Here is an 11,723-nt window from a genome sequence, read left to right as displayed (position 1 = left end):
CGCTGCTTGCAGCATGCTTCCTTCAAGCGTCTGGTCAGCCGATGTGAACAGGATGCCGAACTAAATGGGCCACTGGTAAGCAATGCTATCCTAATGCTCTTCTCCCTATATTCCAGATTAGGGTGGACCACAGTTCACAACAGCCCGGCCGTGTCAAGGAAAGTCGAGGCTACCCCAAGAGAGCGGAGGAGGAGATGCAAAACACCCTCCAGATGGCAGCGAGGACTAAATTCAGAGTTTGGTTTTGCATGCAAGCCGGCTTCCTCCATCCGCCCTTGACGTTTCAACTGCTGAAACACCAAAAAGAGAGTGGGGTGTAAGTGCGGGGAGGGCGGCACAGATGCTGTGCAATCGGTGCTGCGCAAGTCCCGCCTCCGTTTGCCCGCGCCGCGTTCCAAGCGCTAGCGGACGAGGAATGCCTTCCCAAGCCGACCCGGAAGCTCGCACCATGCGTACACCTCTACTTCATTTACAAGTCTATGAGTTGTCTCCGTAAGCCCGCCCCGAGACTCAGGCCTGTCTAGCTTGCGGCGCAGCGCCGTCCTCTGTGATCCGGAAACGGGACCCTCTCTAGGAGCATGGGCTTCCGGCGCGCTCGCTCGCCTCTCTTCCCAAGGCGGCATGGCGCTGCCTTTCGACTTCGAGGAGTCGGTCTTCGAGGGGCGCTGCCGGGAGGGGAAGGGACGTGGCTCCGCCTCTCCTTCCCTCGGCTACAGCCCCCGGTGCTGTGAGCCCGAGGTGAGGAAGAGAGAGAGAGCGCAAAGGCTGGGAGGAGGCCCCATAGAATCCTGGGAAATGTGGTTTTTAACCCCTTCCCCCCAGAGATACATTTCCCAGGATTCATTGGGGGAAGCTATAAATGGGCCTTAAATGGGTGGTGGTCCAAGCACGCAGCTCCCAGGGCAGGTTCTGTCCATGCTTCTGCCTTCTCTGACCTGGTGGCCCCCAGATGCTTTGGACTGAAACTCCCAACAGACTGAAGCTGGTTGGAATTGTAAGCGGAAACATCTGGAGATTGCTGCCTTTGTTCTGACAAAATGTGGGGCAAGGCAGTTGGGGGGTGATTTCCCCCCATTTGGTTATTTTTTTTTTTAAAAAAAAACATTATTATATTATTGCAATCATTTATTATTGTATTATTATTATTATTAAGAATAATAATATGCCGCCCATCTGACTGGTTGCCCCAGCCACTCTGGGCAGCTCCCAACAAAATATTAAAAACACAGGGACTTCAAAGCCATCCATTACAACTTATTGCAGCCTAACAGGATGTCCCCTCTGGAATTTGTCACACACACACATTTGTAAACCTGCCTGTGGCTACCCAGAGCTTATGTATGTGATCTTTCACAGATCCTTTCAAACATATGCATGTAGAGAGGATCCTTAACTTTTTTGGGGTGGGGAGGGTAGGAAGAGAAAGAGAGAAAAAGAGAGAAAAAGAGGACCTGAAATACAGGACAAAACAGTATCAATACAGGACATAGCATTTTACATTGAAATACGGGACAATGCTGTATTATAGAGGACAGGTGGCAATCCTATCTGGAGAGGACTAGGGGAAGCTGGGGAAGGCTGATTTATGAGGTAGAGGGGAACTCAGTATCACAGAATTGTAAAGGGACCACCAAGAGTCATCTAGTCCAACCCCCTGCAATGCAGGAATTGTAGCCAAAGAATCCCCAAGAGATGATTCTGTTTAAAAAACTCCAATGAAGGAGAGCCTAACAGTCCATCAGACGGCTCTTGCCTTCAGAAAGTTCTGGCAAAACGTTCGACTCTTCCTAATTGTTTAAAGAGCCTTGTATGCCTATTTTGGGGGGGGCGGGGGAGTAAAATCAGAGTCTTGTAATTCTTTGCAGCAGGAATGGTGGAACCTGTGGCTCACCAGATTATTGCTGATGGGAATGAAGGCCACAGTCTCCCAATCCCTACTTTGAAAATGTAGGCAGTTTATTCTTTTGGCATGAGTTTTCATAACTAAGAGCCTGCTTTGTCATTCTGATGGATGGGTGTATCCAGCATGCAAGAGTCAATTGATATTTATGGAATCGATTGGCAACCCAAGCAACACAACTGATTTTTCTCCCCTTTTCCTCCCTGCAGTGGTTTTGTGAGGAAACAGACTGGGAGGATGATGCCGAATGTGTCAACATTAAAAAATTCAGAGGAGATTTGGCATACAAGCAGCGAGAATTTAAGGTATTCTGGATACTATTATTTGAATGTGTATCTTTCAGGCACATGATAAAATCTTGCACATGAGAGCATGCTTATATCGTTTATCCCCATGACATTTTTTTGAATGAATAAATAAAATAAATACTCAAATCAGAGGGTTCCCCTCACTGTTTTTTCTTTGATTTTTTAAAAATTGTACGTTTAAATTTTGCATCTTGCCCACTTTCATTTTCATATTTTGGTGTTACTGCAATTGGTCCCAGGAATTTGGTAAAGGGCAAGGTGACAGGGAGATGGCAGAATGCCTGCTGGGTGCTAGCCTGGTGCTACAGCAACATCCTATGCGCACCAGTGGGACTTGCACCTAAGTAAGGGTGTATAGGACTGCACACTTTAGAATTTAAACAAGGAACCTCAGAGGCCAAATGCCACACTCCACACTTTTCTGTCTAACCCTCAAGTTTTAATGGCCTTTAAAAAAGGTCTGTCCCCCCCCCCCAAGCAATCTTACCTGGCTGGAACGCTTCCTTGAACTGTGACAACGCCTTGATGGAAGACAGTAAAGTGGTGTGCGTCTGGCCACACCCACCGCTGCCATGTGGCCCCCAGAAGGTTACCTAGAATTGAATGTGGCTCTCGGGCTGAACGGAAAAGGTTCCCCGTCCCCCTTTCCAGCAGTAAGATTATTTCTTACCCTAGAGCTTGGGCCTTGATCTTGCTTTATGCCTAATGATTGCGCACAGACCTCAGGCCACTCAGTCTTCCTGAGTCGCACTAAGTTCAAGCTCGGTATTTGCAAAATCTCGTTTCAGAAGGCTCTGTGCGAATATTCCGGCTGCCTCACGCTGCTGTCTCCCAGCAACGCTGCCATGCGGAGAGATGTGCAAGAGAGCCAGGCTCGTTGCTTTGCTCACCTGGGGAGACACAAGGAAGCCTTGGAGATCGCAGAAACGCTGGTTGGTAGTTTCCCCATTTCCCCCCTCTTTTTTTAATTGTTGCACATAACACCGGTCTTGAAAGACCTACATTGGCTCCCAGTATGTTTCCGAGCACAATTCAAAGTGCTGGTGCTGACCTTGAAAGCCTTAAATGGCCTCGGCCCAGTATACCTGAAGGAGCATCTCCACCCCCATCATTCTGCCCGGACACTGAGGTCCAGCGCCAAGGGCCTTCTGGCGGTTGCCTCATTGCGAGAAGCAAAGCTACAGGGAAACAGGCAGAGGGCCTTCTCGGTAGTGGTGCCCACCCTGTGGAACACCCTCCCACCAGATGTCAAGGAAATAAACAACTACCAGACTTTTAGAAGACACCTGAAAGCAGCCCTGTTTAGGGAAGCTTTTAATGTTTAATAGACTATTGTATTTTAATATTTTCTTGGAAGCCGCCCAGAGTGGCTGGGGAAACCCAGCCAGATGGGCGGGCTATAAATAATAAATTATTATAAATTATTATATATTCTATTCCATCTTTCCTCCGAGGAGCTCAAGGTGGTCTACCTTGTTATCCCTCTCCCTGCTTTCATCATCACAGTGACCCTGTGAGGTAGGTTAGGCTGCGAGGGAGACTGAGGCGGTATACACACAATATATTTAAAGCTCATTACTTCCCTGAAGGAATTGTGGGAAGTGTAGCTTGGAGGTTGTAGCTCTCTGAGGGGTAAACTACACTTCCCGGAAGCATCTGTAACTTGAGGTACTACTGTACTGTGTACAGTGCAAGTCATCTCACCTCAAAAAGGAGTGACTCCACCATGAGGAAAAGTTGCAGCATTTGGAACTTTTTAGTCTATAGAAAAGGTGAGGAAGAAATGACACGATAGACGTTTATGCATAGCATGGAGAAAAGTGGACATATAACAGCTTTTCTCCCTCTCTCATAACACCACAACTTGTGGACACCCAGTGAAGCTGAATATTGGAAGGTGCAGGGCAAACTGAAGAAAGTACCGTATTTCTTGCTCTATAGGGCGCACCCAACCATAGGACGCACCTTGTTTTAGTGGGGGAGAACAAGAAAAAAATTCTCCCCCTCTCTGCGCAGTGGCCCTTCAGCAAAGCGGCAGGAGAAACCGAGCCCCTTCCATTTCTCCTCCTGCTTAGCTGAAGGGGCGCTGCACCTTAGCTGAAGGGGCACCTACCCTTCAGCGAAAGGAACCTGAAGCCTCCGGAGCGCAGCGGGAGCGCCCGCTGCGCTCCGGAAGCTTTAGGCGGCTATCTGGAGAGCGAGAAGGGTCGGTGTGCACCGACCCCTCTCACTCTCCAGATAGCCTCGGGTTCCTTTTGCTGAAGCCTGGAGAGCAAGACTCTCCAGGCTTCAGCGAAAGGAACCCGAAGCCTCCAGAGGGCGGTGGGAGCGCTCCCACTGCGCTTCAGAGGCTTCAGGCGGCTATCCCTGAAGCCTGGAGAGCGAGAGGGGTCGGTGCGCACCAACCCCTCTCGCTCTCCAGGCTTCAGCGAAAGCAACGCGAAGCCAAGGAGCACGGTGGGAGCGCTCGCACTGCGCTTCGGAGGCTTCGCGTTGCTGTCGCTTAAGCCAAGGAGCCTGCATTCGCTCCATAAGACGCACACACATTTCCCCTTAATTTTTGGAGGGGAAAATGTGTGTCTTATAGAGCGAAAAATACGGTACTTCTTCATGCAGATTACCCGCTCTGAGACCCCACAGCTAATTCGCCCCGGTCTCCTCGCTGGCCCAAGTAGGACCAATTCAGCCAGCTAGCCCTGGGGATTATCTAATGCTTATTTCCCCTAAATTGATCTCTGAATTTTGAATTTTATTGTTATTCATGTTTTTATATTGTATTTTATGCTGCTTTTACAATTAAGTGTTTTAAATTTGTTGTTAACCGCCCTGAGCCTGGTTTTTGAACCGGGAAGGGTGGGGTATAAATAAAAATTTAGTAGTAGTAGTAGTAGTAGTAGTAGTAGTAGTAAACTGTGGAACTCACTCCCACAAGAGGCACTTATGGCTACTAACTTGGGTGGCTTTAAAAGAGGATTGGACACACCCATGGAGGTAAAAGCTATCAGTGGCTACTAGCCATCATGGCTGTGCTCTTGCCTCCACAGTTGGAGGCAGCAATGTTGCTGAAAACCACAGGAGGGGGAGAGTGAGGGGGGAGATTTCATCAGGCAAGGCCTTCTGGTTTGTTTCCATGCTTCTGCCAGGCAGCAAGTGAAATGGAGGCACTGTGAGCTAATAGCTTGTTCAGGCAGTAATTTTGGCTTTTCGTTATGTGCTGCCATGGCCATGGTGTTAGCTCTATTGCTTCTTCTTGCCCTGTTAAATTTGGATATTATTTTTAAGCCGTCTGAGTGGGTGCTTCTTTATTCAAGAAAATGTGTCCTCCCCCCTTTCCAGATTCTAATAAAAAAAAGTCAATACTGCATCCTTTTAATCCTCGAATTTCTTTTCTTTCTTGCCAGAGACTAGGAGCAACAAACACCGACCACATAACAACCGTACTAGGGCTGCAGCTTGCCATCTACCAGAGTCTGGAGCATGTCGAGGAAATAATTGGGTGCTTACAGCCACTGATTTTGTTGCACCCCTTTCACCCAGGGAACTGGAAGCTGCTTGCTGAAGCTTATGCGAAACTTTTGCAGTTTCCAGCTCCGTTGTCTCTGTCGGAGGCGGATCTCTTGCACCCCGATGGCTTGACTGCAGGCAACGGTCTCAAAGCTTCGGCAGAGGAATCCAGATCCCAGTGCTGCAAAAAAGACAGCTCAAGGAAGGGTTCCTCTTTGCAGTTTTCTCCCTGGACAAACAACAGCTTTGGATCTTGTGAGGAACGCCAAACAGAAAAGGGGCATTTTGGTGCCTTGGGAAGGACAGGGGCATTGCATGCGACGAAGGCAGCTGTGCCTGATTCCTCGGGACAAGAAGGGTCTAAAGATTTTTGGATATATGCTTGCGCTTCCTTCATCAGAGCAAGGTAATGTGCAACACTGTCTGTAAAATTATCACTGTGTGCGTACAAAATATTCCAGACAGTTCTCTTTTTTTAAAAAAAAAAATAAAATTAGACAATTTCAACATAGCAAATTATCAATCCAAATAATCAGTTACATTATTTTTTTTCCCCTTCCCCCCCTCCCTCTCCGCCCCACCCAGGACTTCCCTCAGCTCCCCTCTCTGGTTTCTTTGCACATATTCTCTGCATGTTATAAGTAAGTTCTTTGCTTTTTTTGGCAGGTCTTGTCTTACAATCCCTAATAGAAATACTTCTGGTTTTTTTTACAAAAGTCATTTTAAACATTTTTTCCAGTTTGTTATGTATCATTTCCCAAAAATTGTTAACTTCTCTACATTCCCACCACATATGATAAAAAGTACCTTCTTTTTCTTTACATTTCCAACATGTGTTTGACCCGGTTTTGTACATTTTTGCTATTTGTACTGGTGTAGTATACCATCTGTACATCATTTTCATGTAATTTTCTTTCAAAAAAGAACATTCTGTAAATTTCAGACCTACCTTCCACAGTTTTTCCCAGTTCTCAAATTGTATATTATGTCCTATATCTTGTGCCCATTTGATCATGACTGATTTGACCTCCTCGTCTTTTGTTTCCCATTCTAGCGGAATACATACAGTTCTCCTCTTGACATATATTTATTAATAATATTTATATCCCACCTTCCCAACAGAACATTGCTCAGGATGGCTCACAATAAAAGGAAAACACGTCAGACTAGAAAATGAAACTTATTAAAATACACACTGGAAATCGCACACCATAGAAACAAGCTACACTTGAAACCAAGGGGGGCACTGCAATCAGCTGAAAGGTTTCTAAAGGTCACCTACTTTAAAAAAAAATATGTTGGTGTTGAGTGAAGCTATCTCTTGACTTCTTCTGCGACAGACACAAGGTTTACGTGATTAGTGGAAAAAAAGCAAAGCCTCAACTGGCTCAAAATCATGTAGTATTAGCAAGAGCACCTTATGATACTGGGATACTTATGACCCTGGCTGATAAATTTTGGTCCAGGTTTCTACATTGTTCACAGGATAAATAATCCATATTGCTATCTTAGGGGTGAAAGAGACATGACCCGGGAAATCTATGATTAGATCTCTCCCCCCCCCCCTTTTTCCAATTAAAACTGCTCTGTTTTGGTTGGTGAAGTGATGGGAAATAGCTCCTTGCTCTGAAGTTAGTACAGTGGTACCTCCGGTTAAGTACTTAATTCGTTCCGGAGGTCCATACTTAACCTGAAACTGTTCTTAACCTGAAGCACTACTTTAGCTAATGGGGCCTCCTGCTGCCGCTGCACCGCCGGAACACTATTTCTGTTCTCATCCTGAAGCAAAGTTCTTAACCTGAAGCACTATTTATGGATTAGCGGAGTCTGTAACCTGAAGCGTATGTAACCTGAGGTACCACTGTATTTTCCTTGCTGGGAAGAAGCATACAGATACTTGTACAGGAGGCAATTTAGACCAGGAGAATGGCATGGAGGGCAAGTGTTTAAAAACAAACAAACTCCAATGCTCCCCTGAGTCTCCCATGTCTGTTGTAAAGTCGCCCAAGAAATGTCAGAATCTGGTCATGGTTGTTCCATGTCTAGCTAATGACACCACTCATGTTGTTAGTTGTACTGCTTTCCCTGGAGTTTTCACACTGCAGCAGTGTTGCAGATAAGTTATTGGTCCACAACAATTTTTGCTAGTCTAACATCTGTTCTCATGTATCTGTGCTCATTTATAGCTTGTAAACAGCTTCAAACCACAGTTTCAGATACAGTGGTACCTCGGGTTACAGACGCTTCAGGTTACAGACTCCGCTAACCCAGAAATAGTACCTCGGGTTAAGAACTTTGCTTCAGGATGAGAACAGAAATTGTGCGGCGGCAGCGGGAGGCCCCATTAGCTAAAGTGGTACCTCGGGTTAAGAACTGACCTTCAGAACGAATTAAGTTCTTAACCCGAGGTACCACTGTACTGGATCGGTGGCTCTCTTGAACCAAGGTTTCTTTTTTTTAATAATGATAATTTTATTAGTTTTCAATTACAATCCAGTAATAGCCCCATTGTAACAATACCAATTATTAATACCAATCGTTCAAATACTGAATTATATAATTTAGATAAAGTGGGCCCCCGCGTGCTAGATTTGATGGTTTGATGATTTAATTTCTGTGTTCCAAAATCTCATTATTTTCCATTACATTCCAGTCATAATAATAATCCCTTAAAGAACAACTGCAATGTTAATAACTTCTATTTGTGCTGACACATTAAATGATTTATAAAGCTACAAGTGAGGAACTCAAACTATAGCCTTGTTCTTCCTATGTGTGGCAGTTATTCTGTCCGTGGTGTTTCTTTCTGTCCTAGTAAGATGTTTTGTCTTTTTTTCCTCCGGTTGTCGCTGTTATCCGTCATGCCTTGGGCGGAGCTGAGACCCCACTGTTGTTCCAGAAATTTCTCCATCGCTCCGTCCCATGCTTCGTTGTTTTGCAACTTTAACAACACCTGCAAAAGTCACACTGTCCCAATAAATAACCTGTTTTCACCAAGGTTTCTTTTATGGTTTTGATATTGTGTTAAACTTTGTTTGGGTTTGAACCTTTTCTTTAACACTCTTTTCAACTTGGACATTTGTAAAGAAATAGCTCAGCTGCAAAACACTCACACTTCCCATATTTGGAACTCATCCTGTGAAATCTTTAAATTCAACAACGTTGTCATGTATTCATTTTGGCTGTCAAAACTCTTGCGACTCCGTTGTGTTCACTCAGCTTTAGTTTTCCTTTTCCTCCAGGCTCTTGCTGCAGCTCATGCAGTCGAATCAGTCTTCCTTTGCGTTAGAGCGTAACTTGAAGGCTCAGCAGGAAATTGAAGACAAAATCACATCCTTCGGCGTGAAAGGCGACGCCTTGTTTTTGATGACTGAGGTGAGTGGAAGTTCTGTGCCAGGTTAGTGAACCTGTGGCCCTCCAGCTATGGCTAGACGGCAGCTTCTATAACCCCTGATCGTTGGCCATGGTAGCTGGAACGGATAGGAGTTCAAGATCTAACAAGATCTGGAGGGCCACAGGTTCCCCACCCCTGCCAGAAAATGTCAGAAGCCATGCTGAATAAATAATAATAATAATAATAATAATAATAATAATAATAATAATAATAATTTATACCCTGCCCATCTGGCTGGGTTTCCTCAGCAACTCTGGGCAGCTTCAACTGAATATTAAAAACAATACAGCATCAGACATTAAAAACTTCCCTAAACAGGGCCACCTTCAGTTGTCTTTTAAAAGTAAAATAGTTGTTTATTGCCTTGACATCTGCTGGGAGGGCGTTCCACAGGGTGGGCACCACTACCGAGAAGGCCCTCTGCCTGGTTCCCTGTAACCTCACTTCTCTCAGCGAGGGAACCGCCAGAAGGCCCTCGGCGCTGGACCTCAGCGTCTGGGCAGAACGATGGGGGTGGAGACTCTCCTTCAGGTATACTGGGCTGAGGCCATTTAGGGTTTTAAAGGTCAGCACCAACACTTTGAATTGTGCTCGGAAACATACTGGGAGCCAATGAAGATCTTTCAGGACCAGGGAACCCTTTTCAGCCTGCGGGCCACTTTTCCTTCTGAATACCAGTTGCTGGAAACCACGGGAGGGGAGGGCGCTCTTGTGTTCAGGTCACCTAGTTGTCCACCTTGAGGACAGGATTCTGGACTAGATGGACCATTGACCTGATCTAGCACGTTCTTCTTACATGCTAATGCACCCCGCCTTTCCCCCCCTTCCCTGCAGGTCATGGGAGAGGACATTGTCCCCGAAAAGCTCAAGGAGGATGCTCAAGGAGAAGTGAAATGCTTAGGTGCTTCAGCCTTGGCATCCATGATGACTGTGACTGCCGTAGAATTTGAAAGGAGATGGTTTCAGAAGCTCAGAGACCAGTTGCTGCACTTGGACTGTCACACATAGCGCATTGTGCCTGCACGGAGACTCTTGGATGCATTTTTGTCTTTTTGTTTTTCCTGGTTATCAAGATGATTTGTATGTAAGTGCCTAGAGGATTGTTCTGGCCAGAGAAGAATTCCACTCCTAAAGCTGATTCCATCTGTCTGAGCCTGGGATGGTTGCCCTCTTCCATGTTACATGAGAACGGCTTGGCCAGCAGGGGGAAGGTTATGAACTTGTTTTTGGCAAGGCGATTGATGAATGGCATGTCAGGAGTTCAGCCTACACTCAAGTAGGACCCTGGCAGAGACACATGCCCGACTGGCATGTTCTCTCCCTCCTGGTCGATCGTTCGGGAGCTTCATAAGCTTTCTCCCGCCCGAACATCACAGCAACCGATGCCAACCGACACCAGCACACTTAGGGATCCGCAGAGTTTGCACAGCTTTGCGCAACGGACCTCAGCAACTCAGCATTTTGGCTAATCTACGTTATTTACGTATAAACACACATGGAGCACTGCAACATGGCTCCCTCTCTCTCTAGCATCAGACAGCAAAGAGAGAAAAGAACAAAGGACAATAGTCCCACTTTATGGAACACAGTGACACAAACATCCTGTCTCCGTCATTTCCCACTCTGCGGAGTCAAAACATACACCATCATGTGATAGACAACAATCCCATGACTGCAATCATGGAGCAGGAATTCTAACATAGCAAACCATTTCCCATGCTGCTGGTTCATGACCCATTCACTTTTGTGTCTCCCAGTGCATGGATCTGCTTCGTGAAACGATAGCAGAGCAGCACGGGCCTCAAATAAGGTTTGACAAACTTCCCTGCCCATTTGCAAAAGGGATGTCCATGTGGGAAAGTAACCCTGGGGGATCTTGAACAGGGGCCTGTCTCCCATTTGTCTCTTGCATGTGCTAAGATCCTCTTCTTAGAGGTTGGTTCTCTGTAAGTATAACTTCTTGTGAGCAGCTTCATGTCATTCCCCAGATCAGAGCAGGGGAAAAACAACATCTACCGTATTGGCCTGAATATAAGCCTCACTTTCTCCCCAAATTCTGATCATGAAAAATTAAGGTGCGGTTTATATTTGCAACCTTATGGTAAGTATCCAAGAGCACAGCAAAGTGGTGCCCTCCCCATGCGTAGTCCCCTGTCCTCTCCCCCAAGGCTGGGAAGGGAGAGAGCAAGGAAAGCGAGTGGCTTATATTCTGTTAATTTCTCTCTCCCCAATTTTAAAGGTGCGGCTTATATTCAGGTGCAGCTTATATCTGGGCCAATACGGTATTATGCTTCCCATCTCAGAATAGTCCACATTCCAGATAGTTAATAGTTCAGTCCTTGGTATTTTCCAGCTAAACAGTCAGGTAACAGGTGACGGGGAGATCCAGTTACCTTGACATTCTACATAGCAGCTTTTCATATATTAGGCATCAGGCGAAAAAGTTCCTCTTTAACCAGGCCTTTGGCTGATTGACATCTAATGCCCTTTTAAATGTGTTGTGGAAGAGGGGATTATTGGGTTGTTTTTGTTTTTATTATGTATTTTGTGTCTTTATATTATGATTTTATGTTGTAACCACCCCGAGATCTACAGGTATAGGGTGGTATACAAATTT

General features: G+C 45.9%; 1 protein-coding gene across 1 annotated transcript; it reads left to right on the top strand.

Annotated features, from left to right (window-relative positions):
* Positions 1-566: 566 nt before the first annotated feature.
* LOC310766164 (uncharacterized protein C8orf76) lies at positions 567-11,723 on the top strand. Its single transcript, XM_083622195.1, has 6 exons — positions 567-738; positions 2,110-2,205; positions 2,997-3,140; positions 5,610-6,118; positions 8,955-9,087; positions 9,941-11,723. Exons 1-6 carry the CDS (start codon positions 622-624, stop codon positions 10,112-10,114), a joined length of 1,173 nt encoding a protein of 390 aa, XP_083478321.1. The 5' UTR covers positions 567-621; the 3' UTR covers positions 10,115-11,723.

This window comes from Podarcis filfolensis (assembly GCF_964270895.1).
Source record: "Podarcis filfolensis genome assembly, chromosome: 7".
In the NCBI taxonomy this organism is placed as follows: domain Eukaryota; kingdom Metazoa; phylum Chordata; class Lepidosauria; order Squamata; family Lacertidae; genus Podarcis; species Podarcis filfolensis.
The sequence above is the reverse complement of the archived record's forward strand: the minus strand, read 5'-3'. Positions and strand labels throughout refer to the sequence as shown.

Bases quoted from the DNA above. Each gene is read 5' to 3' on its own strand.
- LOC310766164 (XM_083622195.1), top strand. From the start codon at position 622: ATGGCGCTGCCTTTCGACTTCGAGGAGTCGGTCTTCGAGGGGCGCTGC. The intron at 739-2,109 runs GTGAGGAAGAGA...TCCTCCCTGCAG, and splicing joins CCCGGTGCTGTGAGCCCGAG to TGGTTTTGTGAGGAAACAGA. The intron at 6,119-8,954 runs GTAATGTGCAAC...CTTTTCCTCCAG, and splicing joins GCTTCCTTCATCAGAGCAAG to GCTCTTGCTGCAGCTCATGC.